At 42.7% G+C, this 26,626-nt stretch overlaps 2 protein-coding genes and 1 long non-coding RNA gene across 3 annotated transcripts; all 3 read right to left on the bottom strand.

The window, feature by feature from the left end:
- Positions 1–15,267: 15,267 nt before the first annotated feature.
- LOC311321951 (uncharacterized protein) lies at positions 15,268–16,978 on the bottom strand (the record flags this gene model as incomplete). The annotated part of the gene is made up of 4 exons (XM_084453964.1): positions 15,268–15,608; positions 15,714–15,924; positions 16,237–16,482; positions 16,966–16,978. 4 exons carry the CDS (start codon positions 16,976–16,978, stop codon positions 15,569–15,571), a joined length of 510 nt encoding a protein of 169 aa, XP_084310090.1. The 3' UTR covers positions 15,268–15,568.
- A 263-nt stretch (positions 16,979–17,241) lies between these two features.
- On the bottom strand, positions 17,242–18,078 carry LOC311321356. Its single transcript, XR_014630896.1, has 3 exons — positions 17,948–18,078; positions 17,735–17,810; positions 17,242–17,495 (listed from the first exon to the last, which is right to left on the bottom strand). It is a non-coding gene; the product is annotated as an uncharacterized lncRNA (long non-coding RNA).
- A 347-nt stretch (positions 18,079–18,425) lies between these two features.
- On the bottom strand, positions 18,426–23,997 carry LOC311322177 (uncharacterized protein). Its single transcript, XM_084454217.1, has 9 exons — positions 23,890–23,997; positions 23,412–23,434; positions 21,399–21,593; positions 21,046–21,251; positions 20,646–20,726; positions 20,236–20,251; positions 19,534–19,746; positions 18,863–19,068; positions 18,426–18,715 (listed from the first exon to the last, which is right to left on the bottom strand). The coding sequence occupies exons 3-9, from the start codon at positions 21,583–21,585 to the stop codon at positions 18,605–18,607; spliced, it is 1,020 nt and encodes a 339-aa protein (XP_084310343.1). The 5' UTR covers positions 21,586–21,593; positions 23,412–23,434; positions 23,890–23,997; the 3' UTR covers positions 18,426–18,604.
- Between the last annotated feature and the right edge of the window lie 2,629 nt (positions 23,998–26,626).

Raw genomic sequence — 26,626 nt, 5'->3', positions numbered from 1 at the left:
ACTATACAGCTATATATTTTTAATTTGGATTTATGGGAATTATTTGGGGGAAGACAGGCTTCCCTTGACATACAGAAAAAAAACGCCACTGTGCATTTGGACTACCGACAGTGTCGAAGCCATGAGACCCAACAGGTCCTGAACTTGACCGTGTGACCCTGTGGAACAGGGCAAGGCACTGAGCGAATGAGAGAACCCATCTCTCCGATAGGGCGGCCCGATAAGCAACAGAATGTAACCTCACGCCCAGGTATTCTATAGATTGCGCTGGGACCAGAGAGCTCTTTGCCAAACTTATCTTGAAGCCCAGAGTCGTGAGGTGGGCAACAAGAATATTCACGTATCATGCTGCCTGCTCTCGAGACGGGGAGCAGAGCAGGCAGTCGTTGATATACGTAAGGAGAACTTTGTGTGTATGCATTCTGAACGTGTACTTCTGAAGGTGGCCATTGCGGACACGCAGGTCCAGAATAGGACGCAGTCTTTTCGGAAAGGAAAGGTACCGGGAATAGAAGCCTTAGCTAAAACCCATGGATGTGCGCCTGTGCTCCACACGGGAAGTGGGCCCTGGAGTCGTGCGCTCACTAGCAGTGCGAGGGCACCCTCTAGCAGCGTTATGGGGATACATGTTTGTTTTGACAACAAAAAAAAAGTTTTCTCTGCGTCCTCGGCTCTGAACAGCCTGGATGTAACAGAGGAACATTTAATTTGCTCTACAAAAACAGTACATGTTGGCCACTGGAGAACAGGCTCTGTCCTCTTCCTCTCGAACATGACCTCAGAAGGGGCCGAGAGCAGAGCTCCGTACCGTGGGGTTCCTGGGGAACTGGTGCAGCCGCTCCGAAGATGCCCTGGAATGGGGAGACGGTCTGTGCCACAGGAAACGTCTCCTTTACCCTTGAACGTGACCTCACAAGGGGTTGAGGGTGGAGCTGCTTGCCGTCATAGAGGTCTCGAACGTCAGACCGACCGCCTTGGGGTGCTGGCCAATCAATACTGAGCCTCGAAGCTACCCATTTGCAGACCTCCAGTGGGATGCCACAAGGAGCCCATCGTCTTCCTTCCCGTAGAACATAAACTGGAAACTGGTGTCCACAGCATCACCCCAGCTAGAAATAGCTAGGCCACTAGAACTAGGCTAAGCTCAGGTAGTGCTGTTAGCCAAGGCGTCTTGGGTGTGCTGCACTCCCAGGCATGTGATCCAAAATGACCTAGCCGCCAAGCAGTCAACAGGGGAACGAGTTTGGTGGCTCGGTGTCCATCTGATCGCTATGGCACATGAGTGTGTAGGCTCATGGGGAAGAGAGTTAAGGAAAGGGTATGCTAGCCTAACCTCAACAATTTCCTAGGTTTGGGCGCCTGGAAAAATGAGTGCCCTCATAGAGGGAGAAGCAAGCGGTAGCTAATAAATGCTCGCTTGGTTTCAACCTAGCTAGCTATGCAGAGACTATAAGAGGCAGGAAGAGCAACTGATGGTAATCACAGATTTGGTAGCAAATTAAACTAAAGTTTACTTACCTGACCTTGACGGTAGAACAGGTTCGTTCGCCTGGAAAATACGAGCTTGGAAGCTTGTGAATGGAGCTAGCTAGCAAGGCTAAGCTAGATAGAAAGGATATGAAGCACTCGTAGGCGCTGCTCACACACATTCTGCGAAGACAACCATATTGTCTCTTCTGTGAACGGTTAAGCGCGCAAGCTGTCAGTTTTGCCAAGTCCCTGGAAGTCCTTTGAAAGGCTTCCCACAGGACAGGAGTCATGCGAGAGGGTATCCCATAGGTGAGACACCAAACAAATATTTGAAAAAGAACTCAGTTGCTCATGATGTCTGCTTCTGTCTCTCAATGATATTTTCTTCTTTTCTACCATAGGCCAGATACAATGAGAAAGTCCAAAGAGCAAATGAACTGTATGCCAAAGGAATAGAACTGCTGAGGTGAGAAGAAATATTCTTACCTTCTCCCGTTGAGCGTGACAGTGACAGCCCACACTAGTTGTAACTGTTTATTTTTTTAAATGACCTACAATTTAAGCCACTGGTCTCACAGTCAACAGACTGCTTACAAGAATCACTGACCCCTGAGCATGTAGATAGATCTAGATGTTGTGGTCAACAGTGGTGGTGTGTGAGTAAAGAAACCGGGTAAGCCAGGGTGATGGAGGGGCATATATAATTTGTATTTCATTTTTTGGACCATGGACTACGAGTCTGTGTCTACGAGTCACATCCTTGCATTAAAAAAAAAACGTATTTTAGGTTTATTGGGTAACAGTCTAACCAACTAATGACGGTCGGTCAGTTAACATTTGCCAAAATTTGCATTCTGTATAGATATATGTAATATTATTATATACTTATATATTATATATTCCTTGACACTTTTGTAAAGCTTGCTCTCTTCAGTAAACAAAATGTACTGTAGGTAAACTCATTTTAAAACCAGTGGTTTTTAAATCCCACTTAAATGTTTTTCAGGAAACCGCATCCTGATTGGAAGGCCAAGGGCATCCCGCATAAGGATCACCTAAATGTAAGTAATACAGATGTGACAGTCAACCAGACCAGTTTGGTTAAGGTTACAATCCGCATTCATTCCTGGGACAAATGACTGCAGTAGTCACAGGTATTTATTGGCTCTGGCTCTGATCGGCAGTGATGGAAACATGACACCCGGGTAGACAGGCTAAATTTCACCCCTTTTCCGGCACAATGCTATGACTATTCTCAACATCCAAAATATAGCTGACTAGGGATAAGCCCCACTTGATGCTACTGTGACAATTTCATGATCCTCTCTCCCTCAGAGGAGTGAGGATAATCACTCCTATCAGACACGGACACACTGCCTCTCTCATCTCTGTCATGTGTAGCCTGCCCAGATAGCAAGCGGATCTGGGCCATATACAGGCCAGATCTGAACCTTGTGGCTTAGTTCCGGCCCATATATGGCCCAGAATTATTACACATCTGCTTGCTATTGGGGTGGTAGGAGGTTGAGCGAGCTACAGACTGTAATGCATTGAGTGCTCCACCCCCAAACATGAATCTTTCATAGTATGCGTGGTCTGGACTATCACAATGGGATAATCTGTGTGTAGGAAGGAATGCTCCTGAAAAGCTTTGCCGGTATACAGTAGGCTACGGACTGACACGTTCTGAAAAGCTTCATCAGTACGCATGGTGGTCCCGACCCAAGTGACCGACTGAGACATGATACTATTTCATTCATTCAGTGCTTATCCAACTTTCCCACGGACACCTGGAGGCTGCTTTTTATATATTCGGGTCAATACGTTAATTAAAACCACCTGATACCAGATTGTTTCACTGAGCCAAAATCTGTGATAACGCAAGCTAATTTCCCCCCCTTTTCCGGTGCGTTCGTGACGTCGAACGTGACACACCAGAAAGAAGAGCAGAAAGGCATAGGCCTCATCATCTACTGGCAGTGGGAAAGGAGTCAATTATCTATTTTATCCAGGTTTCACACGTAAAAAAAACAACGCATGTACACACTAGTTTTGGTGGAGAAATTGTATACCTTTTTTTCTCCCAGGCTGAGCGTGAGGTTCCTTTGCTCATATTTCGCTTTTAACACTCTTTTGGACTTACTCTAACTGTTAAAATCCATACCCTGATCAGTGTAATGCATGACCCACAAAAAACTTGATCTGAAAAAATATGTCTGAACATATTCGTAACGTTTTGTCCTCAATCAAAAGTCTCTGTTTCAAAAGATATAAATTGACACCATGCTCAACCTGCAGGCTTCCTCAAGCACCTCCATGTCAGCTGTCCCAATGGTCAACCTGCAGGCTGTCTCAGCCGTGACAGAAGTGATGTTGCCAGAGCCGAAGAGCCCACCTACCTGTAGGTTAGTAGTTACCTCTGCCCCAGCGACAGCGTAGGGCGAGAGGTAATGTTTTCGGTGGTGTGTTTGTTTGTTTGTTTCTTCATCTGTTAGAAGGATTACGCAACAACTATTAGACTGATTTTTATGAAACTCGGTGAGAGGGTGTAGCATGGTCCATCTTAGAACCCATAAATTTTTTGAGCAGATCCAAAGCACGGGGAGTCCAAGAGAGTTTAACATGTTTTTTGAATGATTTTTCAAGGTGCCCACCCACATCCATTGTATGACCAAAACGGTGGTAGAGCAATTATCAGACTTTCTCAAAAGTGCTAGTTTTGTCAATGTTTTGATCTGAACCATTGTATATGATCATAAGTAACCTTAAAACAGGGCTAAACATGCATTTTCCCTTTACTACTCCTTTAAGTGCCTCTGAAAAACCTTGGTTTGGAGGCCCATGTAGCCCTACCACTTTGCCCCGCCTCTCTATCCCAAAAGGAATCGGGACACCCTACCCTTCCCTATACGGGTGAACGCGCAAAATGGAGGCACAGGGCTAAAGCCTGCGGTATACTTGCTTTAACTACGCGTACAAAATATGGCTACCACACGTCTCTTGTGCTCCTTTGGAGCATTGGGCACAGTTGGCTGTTCAGGTCCTCAGAAATTATCACGCTGCAAAATATGTGCTTGTCTACGCGTACACGTTAAACAGCAGCACTGTGGTAGGAGCAAGGGGCGTGTTGGGGATTGGGCCTTAATGTTCACCTCCCTATCTTTCCCAACAGAGGGGGTCACATGCTTTTCTGCAGTGAGCAAATGAAGGAGTTGAAGGCTGAACTGGGACATGTAAGCTCCAGGCAGCGCCTGTCCCTGATCAGCGCTCAGTGGCGAACGCTACCCAAGAATGAGAAGTTGGTCTACCAGCAGAGGGCAGACGAGCAGAAACGCGAGTACCTCAGGGAGCTCCAGAACTGGTTCAATGTATGGACGTCTCCTCACATCACTCACAAAATCGTCCATATGATGTAATTTTGTCATCATGGCCATTTGACGTCATTTTGTTGTTTATCGGAATAACAGTGGTTTTTACCTTTTAGTGAAACGTTCGAATTTTTCAGAATTTGTCAGCATCGGAGAAGGCAGAGTTCTGGAAGCAAAACCCCAAAGTATGTAATGATTGCTCATGTTTGTTTGTTTGTTTGTTTTTGTTTGTTTGTTTGTGTGTGTGTATGCCCATGTGTCCACCTGTTTAATTTGGGCAGACCACTTAAAGTGAGTGTGTGTATCCTCCTCAGAAACGTTGCCTCTTAGAAGAGTTTACAGAGAGGTCCAGGAAAAGAACATCTGTAAGTTGATTCATCGCACGTTGACCAACAGTCTGACTGAATGCTGTGCATTGTAGACATTACATGATTTTCTGATTGCGTCTAATATAAGATGAGATTCAGTAGAGCTCTGAAGGTTGTGACTTTAACCCTTCATGAATCAGACCTTTTCAGTATCGAGCCCAGAGTTGACAGTTTATCGCTCTTCCTCCGTAGGACTCAGAAGACGACGACATTCAGATTGACACCACGTCCAGCGAAGACGATCCACATGAGTGTGAGGTGAGAAAGCAGCAGCAGGTTTTATCTACCGGCAGTGCTGCTTATTTACCACAAAACCTTCCTAACATTGACCTTTTCGCACTCTTATGTGAATATTATTTACTCTGTATATTCTTTACTCTGATCTTTTCTGTACATTCCCACTGCTGTAACACCCCCCACCCCCCGGGGATGATTAAAGTGAATCTTTTCTTACTGTATGTCATTTTTAGGGTAAGAAAGTGAGCAACAAGGGAAGGCGGCCAGGGGGTGACAGGACATTGAGCTCCAGCGATGGCTCCGGTTCTGAAGGAGACACTTGATTTTGAAGGTTGAGCGGAGAACCAGGAGAGCCCGCTTATGCTGAGGAAAGTTGAGTCTTTCCCTCAGTAACACAGACACGAAGACCAATGTGGGTGGGGGGGGGCGGAGGGTTGTCAGGAAATTCCATGCTGGATGCTGATGAGTCGAACTGACACCAGAGACTGTTATTTAAGAACTTTCACTTTACTTAGTCAGTAGTAGTACGTAGTACCTGCACTCAGATGAGGAACGTTCCTACCACCTCTTTTTGCTTTTATGTAAACTGTGTTAAATGTTTACAACCCTTGTTTCTGTTCGTTTTGAGTTAGGTTTGTAAAACCTTTTTTTTGTTTACAGTATATGAGGTTCAGTACAAAGAATGCACTGTGAAATGTCCGTTTGATATACAGGGCTTTTGTAATGTACTTTCAGTCCAGCTTTTGATGACTTTATAATCACGTTCTCCAGGATGGACAATCGTTTTCACATCCAAAACCTTATATTTGTGTCGGTGATTTAATAAATGTTATGTTCGTTTTGGAAAGGACACTTCCTCAGACACAGCACTCTGTCTTAATATCTCTGTGATTAGAACCGTCTCTTGTTTTGTTGTTTGTTTTGGGAAAATAAACATTGTCTTCACTCCCCATACTTACTGTACATACAGGTCTCTGTGAGCATACAGTATAATACAGCATAGAGCATAACTCTGCATCTAAATACATTTGGTATACATTTTTGATTTATTCCTGTTAATTCTCAGTAATTTCCATTAATTCACATAAAGTCCCATTAATTTACATGGAAGGTTTCCAACTTTGAATGTTCCCATAATTTTGCAACCCTAGTGTGTAGTACTGTACATTTCAGGGATCTGTGAGGCAAGAAAGCAGATGGTGGAACACTGCACGATGAAATATGACAATTTAAGCTGTAATTTATGACTAATACATTCCGTTTCATTACTACAGTATACCATTCCACGCCAGAGGGTTGACTACAGCCAGCGTAGTGCAGAAGCCCCTGAATCCATAGCTTTGTCTGGAGTTCAGCAGGGAGCAGTCTATCCAGTTCATCCATATCTTATCTATATTTGTTGTAGGAACACGTCCCAGTTTAAAAGATCTTTATACTGTACCTTACTGTTGTGTTACAGCAGAAGGAGATGAGATATGACCTTTTCCATTTTCACTTACATGTATATAGTCAGTATATTTTGTACATTCTGTATATCTCAACACATTCACAGAGGAAATAGGAACATACAATATCACTTTCAACAATGTGATTGGCTACATTTCATACCTTGCACACCTGACAGCTTAGCAGGCTTACATAATGTTTTGCAAACTGTCCTAAACATTCATAAAGTAATTTGCATATTAATCACCACCAATATAGAAGTATCACAACAATAACAAGCAGGTGGACTAGTGTTTGTGCCATTAATACATTAAGGTTTCAATCGATCAATAAATTAGTAATTACTCTGCATGGTGGCATGCATGCACCGCATGTCAGAGGTCCTAAGCACAGCAGGATAGCGTTTGTGTTTCACTGCTGATCATAGAAAATATACAAATACTATTATGCAAATGATCAAGACAAACAGAAGGAGCAGGGAGAGCCAGATCAAGGTCTTCTGTGGCACCTGAGAAAAGAGTAACAATGTCATGAAATCACATATGTTCACTGGTATTGAATCTTGTGGTGACTGGTGATCACAAGAATCAAAACGATGTATAGCTGGACATAGATGGTGTCTTTGTGTAATAAAATAAGTGCAATCATGGTTGTACACTACTAATAATGTATTCATTATCAAAATAGAAAGTACAGTAACCAACACGCGTATTCAAGGGCTGGTGTTGGAGCTATAAAGACAGAAAACAATATTGTCCCTTGTATGACAACTTGTGGTATCATTCATGAAGTAACACAGAAGCACTGTTTTCAAAATGGCGGGAGAATTATGCAAAACCTTAGGACTTACTTGATTCAGAATCTCTGCGACGGCTCTGTCATCGCGAGGACTGACGTCAAGTTGATTCAGAATCTCTTCAACTGCTTTGTTGTTGCGAGGACAGTTCAGCAGCCCTTTGTTGTCATGGAATAGGCAGTCCACTGTGAGGATGACATCATGTCTGGTCACATGTCTGCTACTGTCAGGTACGGTGTAGTCAGGGTTGAAGGTGTGATGCAGAACCACCAGGATGACTGGGCTACCAACTGAAGAGAGAGGGAGAGAAGAATTCAAGATAAACACGTCATAATACATACAGGACCCAAGCGAACACAGAGAGAACACACACACACTCTGCACAGAAAGGCCCAGGAGGAGATACCCCACCTGAGTACTTGGCAAACAAGCGGGAATCAAACTCTGGACCTTCTTCCTGTGAGGCGACAGTGCTAAGTACTGCACCACTCGTGAGCAATTTGGTGTTGAGTGACTTGCTCAAGGACATTTCGGTGCACTGCCAGGAACTGGGATCGAACCAGGGACCTTCCAATCCCCAGCTGGCTGCTTTACCTCACCAGCTACATGCTGCTCCGTTCCAATGATGATCTAACAGAGCGCTAAATACAGTCCTACCTGGAATCTCTTCCATGGCTGCTTCAATATCGGTCCCTAGTCGAGAGGAGACTGGACAGTACGCCATGATGACATCACACTCTGCTGCTGACCTCACTTCAGTCAGACCACTTGAGGTCAGTTTGCTGTTAATCTTCACATGAGAGCCCAGAGTGTTCCCCTTCAACACAGTGAAGAATCTCATCTTTGATCCTGGAGAGGCACAGGAAAACAAAAAATTAAAATTTCCATACTGCATTTTTTGAGAGCAGGATGCTACATTTAAGCTATTCTACAAATGTATAGTATTACTTTATATTAATAACAATAAGCAAAGCCTCATTATGCCGAAACAAAAATCTGTAGTGAAATATTTCCAGGCCCTTGCAGGGTAAGCACAGGCAGGAACCCTACAGAGGAAAAATACATTTATTCACAAATACATTATTCAAAAGTGAAATATGGACCACAATTCATATCCATGTGTCTGTGCATGGATCAATGGCTCCAACACTGCTGGAGGAGAGAACCCAAAACAGATGATAACTATATAACATCGCTCATCTATCACACTACACTGTGCACACACACACACACACTGTACATACACTCGCCACATTCCATTATATATATATTATGTAAATTGCATGTGTGCCTCAATTTTTTAACGGTATATCATATTTTGTATATTGCACTGTATTTTGTTTGCATTGTATTTTGTATTTGCATTTTTTTGTATTGAATTTGCACTGTCATGTCTTTGCACTGTCCTGTCCTGTATTGCACCCTGTCCTACTGTATGTCATCTGCAACAGCGTATGCCTTCACCTTAGTCAAATTCCTAGTACAGTATGTGAGTACCATATACATGGCCAATAAAATGGATCTTGAATCTTGAAGTCCCAACAACCTGCACGATGATTCAACACAGGGGTTGCAAGTTAACCTTGGCTAGAAATATGCAACACATCTGGTTCATTCACATAGAATGTTTTCTGCATTGTCCCTGACAAAATAAAAACTAAAATAATAACAATAATAATAATAATAACAACTAGGGCTGCGAGCAGCAGTGAGCGGGCCCTCGCACCCCACGCGTGTCGGGGTGCGGCGCCGTTAAAGGGTGTGCTATATCGGTGTCCAGTACTGAGAGAAACTTCCTGTCACCAGTAGGTGGCGCTCTAAGCGTGACTCAATACCGATGCATAAGATGTGTTCAGGACGGTACCTTAATGAAGTGTGACAAATGTATGTAGGAGTTATGATGACTTCCTGCTTGACCTGTAGGCGGCGTTGACCTGTAGGCGGTCAGTATTGAGTATGACTCAATACTGACCTACAGATGTGTTCAGGACGGGACCTTCATCAAGCATGAGCAATTTGGGGTAAATTGGATAATGTTAATAGGAGTTATGAGGACTTCCTGTAAGCAGTAGGTGGCGCTATAAGTATGACTCAATGCTGATGCACAGATGTGTTCAGGATGCGACCTTCATCAAGCATGAGCAATTTGGGGTAAATTGGATAATGTTTGTAGGAGTTATGAGGACTTCCTGTAAGCAGTAGGTGGCGCTATAAGTATGACTCAATGCTGACGCACAGATGTGTTCAGGATGCTACCTTCATATAGATGATGTATTAAATAGATTCTGAGAGGAGGCAGGTAAGCAAAACAATAAAACTCAACTCATTTAAAGAGGTGGGTAAACTGAGTTTACCTGGGTTTACTCATCACTACACGCCTGCTTTGTAATGTTAGATTTTAGCTCTACAGATAATGACATCTATCTATTATCATATTGTAAAGACAAGTATATGCCATAAGCACAAATGAGTTAAAGTTTGCAATAATAATATTCCCCCTGTAGGCTCGCATGGAAGACAGAGGTCCTCACCAAGTCAACCTCCACGTCCGCCTGTTGAGGACCTATTTTGACGGCGCGGACACAAGGAGGGACTTCTGATTGTCAAAGTCGACACAGGAACCTCATTGATACTCTTGGTGATGGTCAGGGAGGATGGGGCAAGACCATCCATAAATCCATAAATCGGATAACGTATGTAGGAGTTATGAGGACTTCCTGTTTCACCAGTAGGTGGCGCTGTAGGTGTGACTCAATACTGACTTACAGATGTGTTCAAGATGCGACCTTCATCAAGCATGAGCAATTTGGAGTAAATCGGATAACGTATGTAGGGGTTTTGAGGACTTCCTGTTTCACCAATAGGTGCCGCTATAAGTATTTTACTTTGGTGAGTAACGAAACGGTTTTGTCTGTAGACTCGGACGAGCGGGCCGAGGAAGCACATTGTTAGGTAAATTGCATTGAGAGTAACAGGGCGTTATCTGTAGGATATCCAACCAACTCTCTCCTCTTCAGCCTCTAAATAGGCTACAGCCAGAGCAATCTCTACTTTTTGACATGACAGTAAAAGCCCAAAATTTGCTAAGTGCAAGTAAATAATGTAACGGTTGGTTAGAACATCTTTTTTTTAACACAAAATCCGCTCTGGGTAACTTATCCGCTACATAAAAAAATCTGCAGTGTGCACACAGCTTAGGCTGTATTTCAAACCAAAGGGCTCATCCCTACGCCCTACACCCTACGGAGTGTATTCCCTTCGCAGTGAGAACTGTGAAGGGCATAGGGAGTAGGGTGTCAAAATTTAACGCTCGTTTGGAATGCCCTTCAACGTCATTTTCAGGGGTGTCGCATGTGTCGACAGCCTGTCACAAGCTATCCCCTTGGTGCAGATGGGGACGCCGGCATCTACTTTTTGCGCAAAAAAAACATGATATAAGCATACAATTTCATAATGTACAGTATCATGAAAGCACACATACCATGTGTTACCCTTGGTCTGTAATGCATAAAAATAACCTTAAAATTTCACCACCAAAGCATTACAAACCATTACAGCAACCCAAAAAACACCAAAGGTCACCAATGAAATATATCCGCGTGTCTGCTCACTTTATAGACAATAAAACAGATCTTTTTTCATCGTTATCAAATAATTTTCTTATATTATCAGCTGTCATAAAGTAGTAAATACAATATCGTACCTTTAGTTGATTATGAAGGTAAATATCTCTATTGTAAGACTCAACAGTTGTTTTTGTTCAAATCCGCCTATTTTCAGTTTTTCTACTTTTATTTTGAAAGTCAGTCTGCCTCTGTTGCGCAAGACAGCCCATTACCACGTCCTATTTGCTTTGATGAAACTTTCTGTAGTTTCCTATATTCTGATAGACCACTCTTTCATCCAATAGCAGACATCCTAAGCTTTCCAAAGAGGTATGGCATAACCTATAATGCAATTCCTTTGGCTGCTTGACATCCACGCGCAAAGTTCGATGGGGTCTCCAAACCTCTACATTCATTAGTTTATTTGTGTAGTATTTCTGTTAGTTATACATTATATTTATTTATTATTTCAGAGACCACACACTGGTGTCTGTTTATGTAAGTGAAGAGAATTGAAAGGTCAAATAATGTGTATAAAGGGTTTATAGGGGGGTCCACAGCCCCCGACCCAATATGACGCGAGGGGGCGGAGTCTTGCCACCACGCCACTGTCCACGCCACGGACCCCACAAATCAGCCCCTGAGAGGGCTAGAGAAACATGGTCTTCACCGGTGGGGGCAGGTGGGTGGCCCGGAGAGAGGTACACTGTCCACGACCAGCTCTGACCCGAGGGTGCGGAGTCTCGCCATCACGCCACGGATCCCCCAACTCAGCCCCTGAGTGGGCTAGAGACACACTTGTCTTCACCGGTGGGGGCAGGGGGGTAGCCCAGAGAGGGGTCCACAGCCCCCGACCCAATATGATGCGAGGGGGCGGAGTCTTGCCACCACGCCACTGTCCACGCCACGGACCCCACAAATCAGCCCCTGAGAGGGATAGAGAAACACGGTCTTCACCGGTGGGGGCAAGGAGATTGCCCAGAGGTCACTGTACTGCGCTCAATCAGCTCTGACCCAAGCGGGCGGAGTCTCGCCACCACGCCACTATCCATGCCATGAACTCCACAACTCAGCCCCTGAGTGGGCTACAAACACACGGTTTTAACCAGTGGGTGTATGGAGAAGTAACTGCACTACACCTGAACCGCTCTGATGCGAGGGGGCGGAGTCTCGCCACCACGCCACGGAACCCACGGCCAATGGGCCTAGGATATAGACAATTAACTACCGGTGGAATGGTGGTGGAGCATCCATCGGGGACCCGCTGTAGGTCTGCTAGCCTTGTGTTATATTCCGCCGGAGGTCCGCCAACTCGTCCATCGGGGACCCGCTGTAGGTCCGCTAGCCTTGTGTTATCTGGGTTTAACCCTTACCTTTGTCCAGAAACAGAAGTTGAACCAATTGCAGCAAAATAGCTAACGTTACAGTAATCATCAGTGTAACTGCTTTAGCCACTGACCGCTACCATTAATGTTATGGAAGCTGCTGCTAGTTGTTGTGAGCTCATGAGTTAACTGGCTATCTCACTCTTATAGTGCAGGATTAGCATTGGAAGCATTGGAACTGATGTGTCCAGGCGACAAGACCTATCTTAATTTATCAGACATCATTTCATGTCATTTCAATTCACAGTTATTTCAGTGGCATGACTAGCTTCCGTCCTACCAGTCCTGAACAGAAACAAGCCAGCCACGCACATAAGCCAGGCTGGTCCTGGTCTGGTTTTACCCATGTTGCCAACTTAGTAGCCTAGTGTATGAATCAGGAAATGTAAAGTATGAACTCAAATCTGTGTTAGTCTTTCAGTTATGCACTGTAAACTAAGAATCAAAACATGCGTTTTTCTTTTTTTTTTCACAGAAAGTCTGCATTTGGAGCCCATAAATGGTGAAAATAAATGATAGGAAGTACTGACATAAAATGGTACAGAGGTCTTATTCATCATAGGGCATTGTGTATGTGTGTCTAAGGTGCAGATCTGGAGTTATAAAGCCTTAAAAAAAACAGTAGGCCTGCAAAATAGGCGGAATTTCCTCCAAAATAGCCTCTGCACTAAGGGGCTATACTAACCATAACCATTGTTTATGAATGAATCCTATCTTAACTGAAGCTCAGCTTTCGGAGTGGGAAAGTGATGTGTCCTGATCTCAAGCTATTATAAGCCCAAAACAGCGGGGTCATCGGAGAATTTCACGAAGTAAATATGCATCACCAGTTTAAAGCAGCTGAGTTTGACACAACTGTAGATCGGCTATTGCTAGTTTATACAACGGTTAGTTCTGGTTCTTGATTCTGATTGGCTGGAAGCCGTGTTAAAATACTTTGTAACACACACCTGGGACTGCATATCATTCCATTTTCAGTATGAATGCGCCTCCCATTTGATCCAATGCATTGTAGTTGTTAGGGGAACTATTTTGCTCTGCGGAATTGAGGGAATGATGCTTCGTTTTGAATAAATGTTAATATTTTACATTGCTGTGTGTCTATTTTACACTAATAGCTATAGTAACCGTTGTATAAAAGCAATAAACCACACGAGGCCGTGTGTTATAGTGATTATAACTCCGCTTTGCGTCGTGCCTAACAACGCCCCCTAGCTGTTATAAAATCCCTATAACACACGGCCTCTCATGGTTTATTGCTTAATTTGCGTCCGATGTTCCATTCATATCTCAGCCAAACACAACTATGCTTGAACTTTTCCACTTGCCAGCTTGTGCTTCTCATTATTATCTTTGGGGGAGTTACTTGTGCACAGGAGGGATTCTTTATTGGGAAATAGCCGTTGGATTGTATTCAGACATAACGTAGACTGGTAGCCTACTGATCACAGCCGACTGATGCACCTTCCCTTCCCGCGACGGAGGGTTATCAGCCGGGCTGGAGTTCCGTCTCTCATCGCTGACCAACAGCTGCCAACTAGTTAGCTAGCTACATCGTAAATTCGTCAAAATTAATAATTAAAAAAATACTGATAGCTAGTTCAATCATGATGTAACTAAGATATCTGCATTTTTTTTATTTTTTTTTATAACTTTTGATCACAAAGGTCTTAAGATGAATCTGACTGAATATGAAGTTGATCGGATGAAATCTGTAGGAGGAGTTTGTTAAAGTATGAGGCATGAAATGGTAAAAACAAGGAAAAAATGTCACATTAAAAGCAAAATGGCTGACTTCCTGTTGGATGTTGGGTATAGCTCCAAGAGACAGTGTGTCTCGATGAACTACATATGCCCACCGAATTTCGTTCGCCTACATCAAACTGAAAGGTGGGGCTCGCCATTTTAAATTTTCCAGGGGGAGCTCTTGAGCCGTGCCACGCCCATTTCCGTCACCCATGAAATATCACATTTTTCACCGGGACTAACGTATCTGCATGTTTCATGCGTTTTCATCGATGTTTAGGCCGCCAAAAAGGCATTTGTTTGGGGAGAAGAAGAAGAAGGTAAGAGAAGGAGAATAATAATCCTTACAATTTCAATAGGGCCTCGCACTGCCAGTGCTCAGGCCCTAATAATAATAATAATAATAATAATAATAATAATAATAATAATAATAATAATAATAATAATAATAATAATAACAGATCAGCTTTATTTCTTTTGCACACAATCACACAGTCACACAATAATGATGCAATATATAATTTTTTCAAACAAACATACAGTAGGCCATTTGTCCCCCAAAGGCTTTTGCAACACTGGTTATACTGTTCCATGTGTTCGTACTGAGCTGGGCAAAACACCTTTTAAATATGTTGCCCCCTTTATCTGGAACACCCTCCAGAAAGACTTAAAACCAGAGCAGATTTCATATGATGTCTTTGTTTCAATCTTAAAGGACAATCTTAAAGGAACGTGAAAGTATTGGAAATTGTCTCCAATTTGTTCCTATGCAATCTCATAACTGCCTTTTAAATGTTTGATATTGTGTTTGATTGTATGAAACCTACTAGTAAATGTGTATGTTTTTCCTCTTGGCCAGGTCTCTCTTGAAAAAGATACATTCAATCTCAATGAGCTTCTTACTCGGTTAAATAAAGGTTTCATTAAAACAAAACAAAACAAAAAAACAGATAACCAAAGCATGTCATGATATACTATTATATTATATAATATATATATAACTAGAGTGCCGGCCACTAAGCACATTGTCTGCCTTGTAATAGGATGACCTTACAGATGGGTGACCTTGTTTCTCTTGATTTCTCGTGATTTACTGTTGGATGAAGCCTTCTGTTTGGCTGTCTTCTCTCCTTTACCGCTGGACGCATCACTCTCTGTCTTCTCTTCTCTTCTGGTCCTCCGTAATTCTGGAATAAAAAAAAATGGTCTCACTCCTCTGCCCTTTCGCCCTCATCATCACCACAAATCAAACTTCCTGTTCTTCCTCCTCTACTAAAGACTACTATCATCACCTTTGCCTCTTTGTGTTCTTTGCCATCTTACGGCTGGCTTTGATAGCTCTCTTATTGTGGGGGCAAGGCAGTAGACCCTTTTTATTCTCATGGAACAGACAGTCCACTGTTAGGATGACATCATGTCTGGTCACATGTCTGCTGCTGTCAGGTACGGTGCAATCTGGGTTTAAGGTGTGATGCAGCACCACCAGGATGACTGGTTTACCAACTGAAGAGAGAGGACAAGGGGAAGACAGGGTTAAGAGAAAAACAACAGTTTTGACCAACTGACCTTGTGAGATTGATCCGATACCTCCTTTCTAAAGTAGACTGTGTTAACTCACTGAGCTCAAGTTGAGGCATCAGCTCGAGTCTATGACACGTCTTACATGGCATTACTAGTCACACACGTGTGGTCGGTCACTCATTCCACCTGCTTTACACATTCATGGCAGGAATGAACCCTGCTGCACTACACAGTAATCAATAATCAATTAGCCTTAAAAGAGAGGCGATTACCAAGACAGATATTAAGGTTTACCTGGAATCTGCAGCAGAGCGGTCTCAATGTCAGTCCCACACCGAGAGACGATTGGACAGAAAACCAGCACGATGTCACAATTCTCCTGTAACTCTACTTCAGAAAGTACCGTCTTCTGGCGAAATCTAGTTTTCTTGGTGAGTCTCTGGATAAACTCGCCGTGCGACCCCAGAGTATTACCAGTCACAACTGTGAAGACTTTAGTGATTTTATCCATCTTCTTATTCTTGTTATACTTCTTATCCTCTGCAGAGACAAAAGGGAACATCAGACTGATCACTTTCACCCACCCAAGGGCTATACTATATATATATATATATATATATATATATATATATAAAGATATATATATACTGTATATATATATCTAGCGAGATAGTTAATGGTTCAAAAAAGGTTACATACTGTATGAAAATCATACTGTTTACAGTACATCTTTTATTATTAACTGACACAGCAGTCTACAGTATGAACTTTTAAAATTACCACTTATTGCCTTTATATTGTTGTAAATAATTGTAAGATGCTTTATTGTAAAGGGTGAAATATTTGGGGAAAAATTTATTCCCACACATGGTACGATTATATATATTTTATTTCTGTACGTCTTTATTTTGCTTTCTTTCTTTTTCTTGTTTTATTGTATTGATTATGACTTGTAGATTTTTTTTTTGAATACACCTGTGGGGTGTCTTGCCTCCCTGGCACACACTTGAATACATTACATACTGTATCTGACCATGATGTTAGTTCACTTTTACAGTACCTGTCTTGTCTGTGTACAAACAAAGATAGCAGCGCCTAGTCAGAGCACCGCTGAGTGTTCATGATCTAGAGCACAGGAAACACCACAAAAAATGACTACGCATTTTCAGTCTACATTTTTGAGAGCAGGATGCTACATTTATTCCAACAATCAAAGGACAATGGGATTATATCAACAAACATCTGATGAGGTTGTCTAATTACAGAAACATCAGTGAGCATTTAAAGGCATACTGTATACATAATAATGTAAAGCAATACTTAATATTATTAACAAAAAGCATAGTCTCATTTGTGCCAAAACAAAAAATCTCTTTTGCAAGTGAGACAGTGAAATACTTTTCAATCTCTATCTTAGGTTCAATGATTTGGCATTCAATGACTTGGGTTCAATGATTTCACATTCAATTTAATGAAAGCAATTCAGTTGTGAGGGAGTGGTTCATATCCCTCATCGCCAGGAGACGGGCGTCTTCCAAAACACCATGACAGAGCTTTGGGAAAGAAATAACACATACTGTAAGTTTGATGTTGGTGACAGAAAGACATGATTCAAAGGCAGCTGACTCCAATCATCTGTTTTCATTCTTTATCACTGCAGGTAATCCTGTTGCAAGAGGATGTGTGCATAACCTTGGCCTTTTTGTGGGTGTTTCATACTATAATGACGTTAATGTTGTTCATAATGATAAACAATCAGTGACAAAAGTCGGTGATTTTAAATAGAACCTACATGGAACAAGGAGGTGGTTGTAGATGTAACAGACGACTCCCCACAGGCCCTTGCAGGGTACGAACAAGCAGGAACACTACAGAGGAAAAATACATTTACTCACAAATACTTGATTCAAAAGTAAAATAAGCATCGCAATTCTCCAGACAAACTAGCAAGAGACTGTGATGATGGGTTTGATCAAATATCAAACGTCTAAAAGACAACACCTACGATCATAACGACCGTGTTTCTGAAACGTCCATGCCTCCGACCATGGATCCACGGCTCCAAAGACCGCTGGAGGAGAGAACCCAGAACAAGGTGACATGTTACGGCACAATCTATATCCATTTGTTATTGGACTTAATTAGGAAATTGAGTGTTAGTGTATCTGTAGCATGATCTTTAGCAGCAACATTTCACTGTGACTGTACACCGTACATTACATGTGATGAATAAAAGGAATCTTGAATCTTAAAAGTGTGGGCATTATGGTAACTCAACATGCTTTGGTAAGCAATGTATTAAAACAACAATGCACTCTACGGTGTGGCATATAGGCTATAACTTTATGCCACATATAAGGGGGTTGCCAGCCTCCACGCTGTCTGTTGGGCCTCCAATGCCCCAAAGGTGTAATTAGCAGGCCCTAACGTGCCTGACTACTTCATTGTGGGTATTATATGAACTGTTGAGATTAGGACAGAGACACCTACAAACAGAAGAAGGCCGATATAGCTCTTAGACACGTAAGTGTAGAGTCTAAATCCAATGCACTGGAAAAGAAATAGACATGTTTGAGTTAACGGTGGGACATGTTTGAGTTAACGGTGGGAGTAAACTCTTAAAGTGATTTGTTTCACATGATTCCCAATCCAAATCATTTGATTAACTAATCATTTTATTATACACTACAGTGCAGCAAATGTTTATTTCCCCCTCGGTAAAATTTTGACATACCATGGCAACTGCTAAAGATCGACGGAAAGAACTTCTGACCTGTAACAGGAGAGATGATTAACTAACAACTACTGCTGGTACTACTACTTCACACCAGTTAGCGGTCTTACTAGTCAGTGCCAAACCAAATAAGCTGCCTTGCCACCTTGATAAAGCTTCCATAAACAAAGGGGAAATAGTAATAACCTCAGTTTTAATGTTGAGCTTCTTCAACACATCTTTGAATGCCTCTTCATTTTGACGACACTTCAAGAGTCCTCCTGTGGAGTCGTGGAACAGACAGTCCACTGTGAAGACGACGTCACGTCTGGTCACATGTCTGCTGCTGTCAGGTACGGCGTAGTCTGGGTTGAAGGTGTGATGCAGCACCACCAGAAAGACTGGGCTACCAGCTGACAACAGGCAAACAACACAAGTCAAAACTCACCTCAAGGCTCAAAACTCACCTCTTCAAGAAATACTACCCGCATCCTTCCTCTTAAGCACTTATTGTATTTATATTTTGCTACTCTTGCACTTTGGCTGTAGCACTAGATTATGCTTTTAGTCACTTGTTTAGAAAGAAGATGCACTTGTGAGTTCTGATGAGTAGTAGTAAGTGCATTGACATCAAAGACATTTATAAGGCAGTTATTCTAAATCGCTTGGATAAAAGTGTCTGCTAAATGACTAATGTAATGTAACTCTAAACCACTGACGGAACAAGTAACAGTCATTTTTGTGAAATGTGTATAAAAATGGTCATGTCTCATTTTAAACAAATAAAGGTGGTAGAACTTGCTGTTGTTAACATTAGGGTAAATGTGATGTTGCAAGTTGAGAGAAGGAATTCAAACAAGACTCATTTTACTGCTTACCTGGGATTTGAGAAAGACCTTGCTCTAAATCGGTTCCCATTCGCGAGGCGATTGGGCAGAAAGCCAGGATAAAATGACACTCTTCTTGAGACTCCGCCTCTCTCAGGCCGTGTCCAGTGAGACGGCGGGTAAACTGCTTGTGCGCACCATGAGTTACCCCCATCACCACAGGGAAGAAGATCGCCATGGGGAGTTCAATGGTGCAGGAGCTCTCTGTGAGGTGAGAGGAAGTGATGTCACACTCCTCAGCAGAGGAACCTGACAAGTTCAACGCTTGGGTTTCTGATATTTGGAGAGTTGTTGGTACTTGTTTGGATTGTTTAAGTGAGTTTTCTTGGAATGTTAGCCGGTTCGGTTCAATTGTGCTAGCATTAGCGAGCCGTGAACGCCTGAACGAGAGATTGCATGGAATCACTTGAAATTAGTACGGTGGTGTTGGCTCTGTGATGTAGTGCAAGTGGCTTTAGTTCGGAGGCCTAACCAGACAGGTAACCATACAGAAGTGCAATACCTTGTTACAAAACCAAACAAAAGCTTCAGCCATATGAAGCATCACCACCCTTCTTCCTGTTTTCACTTACTCTATAGATGACATGTTTGCACATGTTGACTGGCAAGGATGTCTAGTTACTCACTGAACAATGAACAGTAATTTCATATGCAAAATAAGAGCAGAATATACAGAATAAGAGCAGTAATTACCACTTGAGGGTCCAACCTGAAAAACAAACAGAAATAAAGAAATGACTTGGCAGACCATGAATTACAGTATCTCTACATTACAGTGATACTGTTGGTGTGGTGATGATGACCTCTTCAGGAAGCACTACTAGGATCCTCCCTCTTAAGCACCTATTGTATTTATATTTTGCTACTCTTGCATTTGGCTTTAGCACTAGATTATGCTATTGGTCACTTGTTTAGAAAGGAGGTGCACTTGTGAGTTCTGGCAAGTAGTAGTACACTGACTGCCTATGTTAAATGCAATTATTGTAATTCATTTTTGGTAAAAGTGTCTGCTAAATGACTGTAATGTAATGTAATGGTGGTACAGTGATTCATGCACTTGCCTCTGAAACCAATGAAGTCATGTGTCATGGGTTGGAACTTACCCCAGGCCTCTCAATGCTGTGTCCCCTACCCGCTACAGGCCTCTCAACTCTGCCCCCCACAGGTCCTGCTGCTTTCTGACTCTGGATTATGAGAAAATACATGAAAGGGGTAATGATTTTTCTTCCTTTTAAAAGTACTTTTTCACCCTTTTAAAGATTTGAAAAGTATTAAAGCATTACAGTATTAAAGCACAGTACTGATACGACTACAAAGTGAAATCATGAATGAGTAAATTAATAAAATAAAATAAAAATAAATAAATAATTTCAGAAAGATTTGGAAGATTGACTAGACACTGGACGTTTTGTCTGCCAACACTCTCATTGTGTGAGTGTCAACAAGTCGGTTGACGGTTGTCGGAAGTGAATAATCCTGCATTAGAGACCCAGAATGAACTACCTGCTTGACGTTGAGCCTGTTCAGAATCTCTTCGACTGCTCTGTCATTGTGATGACAGTGGAGCAGACCTCCTTTGGAGTCGTGGAACAGGAAGTTCACTACTGACAGGACCTTCCTGTCACTGCTCACGTGTCTGCTACTGTCAGGTATGGTGTATGTTGGGTTGAAGGTGTGATGCAGCACCACCAGGATGACTGGGCTACCAGCTGAAGAGAGAAAGAGAGAGGAAGAGAGAGAGAGGGAGAGAGGGGGGGGTGGAGCATTGGAGAATAATACAGTATGTTATAATTCCAACATCTGGAGGTAATATAACAGAGAGCTAAATACAGTCCTTCACCAGTCAAAACACTTACCTGGAATCTCTTTCATGGCTGCTTCAATATCGGTCCCTAGCCGAGAGGAGACTGAACAGTACGCCATGATGACATCACACTCTGCTGCTGACCTCACTTCAGTCAGGCCACTTGAGGTCAGTTTGCTGTTTATCTTCACATGAGACCCCAGAGTTTCCCCCTTCACCACTGTGAAGAATGTCTTCATCTTTTGCTCTGCAATAAAAGCATTGAAATCTTGTTTTAGCACAACAATTTTACAGTTTGGTGTTGGAGAGGTGCCTGCAGAGCCCTCATGAAGTAAAAATTAAAATGCTTTTGAAGAAATTAACCACACAAAGTATCAAAACCTCCTGTCCCTTCAGAGTATGAACATGTGCATTTCCATGCCCTATTCAATGACACACATATAAACAGGACATTAGCTCTTTTTTGTTTTTATCTATATGTTGGAGTGCCATAAAGCTAAGATCCCTATTAATCTCCCAATTATATTCTCTAAAATACCGGTTCAAATCCAGTTAGCATGCAATGCGTATATGCACCAGAGCCAGTGAAGCTGATTTTGATTTTTATAGGTAGGCTACAGGGTTTTAGTTGGGAAGCATAGGCTACTACTTAAAAAAAAAAAAAAAGATTAATGCGCTGTTTTATGGACGTTTGCCAGGCACATTGAAGTCCAACCATTCAAAATCTAGTTTTAAAACTACAGTTAAGAAATGTTTGTTGGAAAATCTTTTAATTGGGCATATTTGTTTCTGTTGCTTTTTGCTTTCCGTATAATGTACATCAACCTTACTTTCTATGTTTTGATCTCAGGTGACATTCATTATTATGGTGTCGTACTGTATACAGTATAGTGCTATTTTGATTAGTAAGATGGATGTGGGAGTGGAAACAATCCAGAGTTATGTAGTAACAGTTATACAGTAGTAGCTTGCTAGCTAACACTAGCAGCGTAGCTATGCCTAGGTGGATAATTCTGGACCTCGAAGGTCTTTACTGGCCGCACGTGATCACACAACACATGTGAATGAGGGGCGACACAGCACACACAATGGTGTAAATGGTTCCCTGCATTTATTTATCCCATCCAAGCCGTCCTCCTCCAGGGGCAGACTAGGCACTGCGCCATGTAATGATGACTCTCAATTTGGATACAATAACAAGTCATTCATGCACAATGCTGTTGAGACTTAAGTATCAGGCCCTAGGTCCTCCAGAGTAGGAGTGAACCTGGATCACAAGGCAGGTACTTTGTCCTCCCACATCATCTCTGACACCATGACTCTCCTCCACAGACTCCAGCCCACATTCACTCAACCCCTCTATCTGTAGAAATGTCTCCCTCCTTGATTTGGTCTTTTTGTCTTTAGTGAATGTTTGAGGATTGGCCCTCGGATTGATCTGACCACCTCTATGAAGTCTAGAACAGAAGATTATTGAACCCACATTCTGTGATGTTGTGATCAGACCCCTTTCTCTGGTGAGATTTGATTAAGACAACATGCAACAAGCAGTTGAAGCTTCCCAGAATGACACTTAAACTCTCCAAAGTCTGTGTGTATCTAATTCTACTCGCTATAGTTACAACTAATGTTTTGGTAAAACTGTTGTAATGTTTGGTAAAAAGTAACAGAAAACTCTAACCTTGCAGTAGCTGATATTACTGTTACTTTTACTTTTGCTTACCGGAATAATGCAGGTTTGACCAAAATTCTGTAGGAATTTTAGGGTCAGTCAACATATTTGTATTTTGGAGCATGCCAGATCAATTCACTCTGTTGTGGTCAACAACATTTGCAAATTAAGATGTGGTTGTTTGTTCTGAAATATTTTAACATCTGTTATGATGACCACAGTCGACAATAATGTTTTCCTTCACTCGAAACGTTGTCTGGCCGTTGCTGTATGTGTGTGATCAAGGATGATAGTGCATTTAAGCTTGGGCTATCTCTAACTCCAACCTAACTCGTCCAAATTGAAGTAGCCTAGTAGAACCCTCTAAGAATATGTTACTCTATAGAGACTTACCTGCTCTGCGTTCCAGTTCGTTCCTGCCGAGAGAATGAAACATGAGTTCGTTTTGGAGTAAACTAATATATAATTATTTATTTCAAGTTACCACGTGATTTCATGGAAGGGGGTAGAAACCGAATGTGAAACTTACGGTGTGAATACATTATCTGACTGGCTTATCTTTTGCATCTAGATTCAAGATTCAAGATCTGTTTATTAGCCATGTAGCCTACATGGTTCACACAAGGCATTTGACTAGGGTTAAGGCATACGTTGTTTCAGACGACATAGGACAAGACTGTGCAGGACAGGACTGTGCAAAGACAGTAGCATAGTGCAAAACAGTAGGCCTACAGATTGCAATTGTGCCTCGCCTTTTTTAGTTTAGGCCTATCGTAATTTGCTCATTGCAGTCTATTTTATATGTGCACTGTTTTGTACAGAATGGTGAGTGTATGTACAGTGAGTACAGTGAGACTTGCTTGTCCCTTACCTTAAAACGAATAACGTGTCATTTTGTGCGCTCTGCGATGTCGAATGTAGGGCGATAGTAAAATCGAAACTGAAAATAAAGCACAAGGTGCTTGGCGGGGCAATAAAAGAGCTGTAATAGTCCTATCCTCTTCACGCATAGCAGCTTCCCTGGTGGTCTAGTGGTTAGGATTCGGCGCTCTCACCGCCGCGGCCCGGGTTCGATTCCCGGTCAGGGAACGTTTTTATTGAGTAACCCATTTGGATGGTTTATCTGCTGTCTTTCCATGAATTATTTGGGCATATGAATAGGTTCTCACACTGGGTAGGAGAAGGAACAGACCTCGTCATTAGCTATCACAAACAGTAGGAAAGCAGCTAACTAACTTTAGCAAAATTACTGTAAGTAGCATCCCAGGTCAAGAGATTCAAGAAGTTTGTCATGTGCATGGTTAGACACAGTGGTTACACCACACAATTTAATTCTTACTTTGCTTTGTCCTCCAATGCACACATCCTAAGACTACTAAGTAATAATAATATAAAAACAGTGCAATAGTAATAACAACAAAATATCAATAAAAATAGCAATTACTAAAAATATAAGGTGCAAAAATATAATACAATACAGTAGTGCAATAGCAGCAGTATTACAGTAGCAGCAGTAGTGTGTACGTTATCAGTAGAATGGTGTGTGTGTGTGTGTGTGTGTGTGTGGGGAGAGAGAGAGAGTGAGAGTGAGTCAAGCGCAATATCCTGCTACAAAAATGCAATGGGACTTTGGATTCATCCTCGGGAAGGCTAGTTCACTAAAAACCATGCTTTCTGACAGAATACACTGATAGCTGTGATTCATTTTCTGACTTGTCACTAGATGGCACTCTACACAAGACAAATGCCAACACCTAATGCAAGACTAAGATGGGACCGTTTATCCTGGTAAGTTAACCAATAGCGATCCCAATTTAGAACAACTTTTGAAGTGGTTCATTTGGTGAACTACAGAAAGTTGTGTTTATTTTAGTTATGCACCACCGCTAGCTTTAATACAGACAGTGAACATCTGGGCCTTTTTAAAAATGATGGATTTGACTATCGGTCATCTATCTGGCAGAGTGCACTCAACCCAATATTTGTTACATAGATTTCCCCTTCTTGAACAGCATGATCACTGAGTCAAACTGTGTTCTCCAATGTGGAATCTTAGACATATCAATAGTCTGCCTTATCACTAGTTAATGGGATGAGAGAGAGAGAGAAAGAAAGAAAGAAAGAAAGAGAAAAAATAAGAAAAGAGACGTCAATGATGTAACTCAGGCAGGCAGAAAGAGAGAGAGAGACAGAGGGAGAGAGAGGGAGAGACAGACAGAGAGAAAGAAAGAAACAGCCAGAGACAGCCAGCCAGCCTAATGAATGGACAGCACAGGTTTTAACCAGTTCATGACTGGCTGTGTATCTTGGCAGTTATTTTGACAGCGCTATCACAGAGAGCAGGAGATAAGATGTCTAAGGAATCGCCAATGGCGCCGGCATGTCCCTCCCCCAGCCCTGCTCAGACGCCCAAGCCCCCTGACTGGAACAAGGCATTGTGGGGAATCTTGGGGGGGAGCAGGGTTTGTGTTGGCAGGAACCCCAGGGCTCTGGGAAGGATCGCTCTCTGCCTTCAAGACCCAACTTTACCCCCAACTAACTGACTGACTGGCTGACTGGTTGGCTAGCTGACTGAATGACTGACTGACTGGCTGACTGACTGGCGGATTGATTGGCTGGCTGGCTGGCTGACTGACTGACTGACTGACTGACTGACTGACTGACTGACTGACTGGAGGATTGATTGGCTGGCTGGCTGGCTGGCTGGCTGGCTGGCTGGCTGGCTGGCTGGCTGACTGACTGACTGACTGGAGGATTGATTGGCTGGCTGGCTGGCTGGCTGACTGACTGGTGGCTGACTCACTGACACTGACCCCTCCACAAGATATGCCTCTCCCGGTCTCCCTTTCTGCTGCCACTATGTCCGCTCTCTCCTCCCCTCCCTCCCTCCATCTCTCTCCTTCTCCCTCCCTCTCTCTATTTCTCTCTCCCCCTCCCCTCTCTCTCCCTTGCTCTCCCTCTCTCATTCCCCTTCTCTCCTCTCTCTCTCTCTCTCTCTCTTTCTCTATCCATCTGTCTGTCTGTTTGTCTATCTTTCTCTCTCTCTCTCTCTCTCTCTCTCTCTCTCTCACACACACACACATACACACACACACACACACACACACACACACACACACACACACACACACTTTGGAGACAGCAGTGTTGTAGTTCTGTCTTCACACAGATCAAGTACAGAGAGAGAGAGACAGACAACAGTCAAACGGACAGATAGTCAGATCTAGTGCCTTTACCATCCCGCGGCGTTGTAAGCAAACAGCCCTAAAAAACAAGCCGAGGACGGGCTGGGGTAAACTTTTGACTCTTTGCTGAATAATGTTTTCAAGATGTGGAGCGGTACAGTACTGTCCCGTCCAATAGTCAAACTCCATCAACTGTACGGCTCCTTTGGCTCCTCGGCCTGCTTGTATGTCTGCCGACCCAGAGAGTCGTAAGACCCGGTATACAGCTGGCCCAGTAATACTCTGATATTAGAATTGTTTTAATGTACCATCCCGCTCGGGCCAAAGAACAGCTTGGTACCATTACAGAGGTAGCGGTTCAGGATCGCTGCTGCGAGGGGATGCCGTGTGGGATCAAAGAGATACACACAGCAGACGCACGGA

This window comes from Borostomias antarcticus, assembly GCF_949987555.1.
Source record: "Borostomias antarcticus genome assembly, chromosome: 19".
Classification (NCBI taxonomy): domain Eukaryota; kingdom Metazoa; phylum Chordata; class Actinopteri; order Stomiiformes; family Stomiidae; genus Borostomias; species Borostomias antarcticus.
Note: the sequence above shows the minus strand (reverse complement) of the source record. Positions and strands in the feature narration are given on the sequence as shown.

Excerpts from the sequence above, each read along its gene's own strand:
- LOC311322177 (XM_084454217.1), bottom strand. The coding sequence starts at position 21,585 with ATGAAGACATTCTTCACAGTGGTGAAGGGGGAAACTCTGGGGTCTCAT. Across the intron at positions 21,252-21,398 it reads AGCCATGAAAGAGATTCCAG|CTGGTAGCCCAGTCATCCTG; the intron begins GTAAGTGTTTTG and ends TTCTCTCTTCAG. Across the intron at positions 18,716-18,862 it reads AGCTCAACATTAAAACTGAG|GTCAGAAGTTCTTTCCGTCG; the intron begins GTTATTACTATT and ends CTCCTGTTACAG.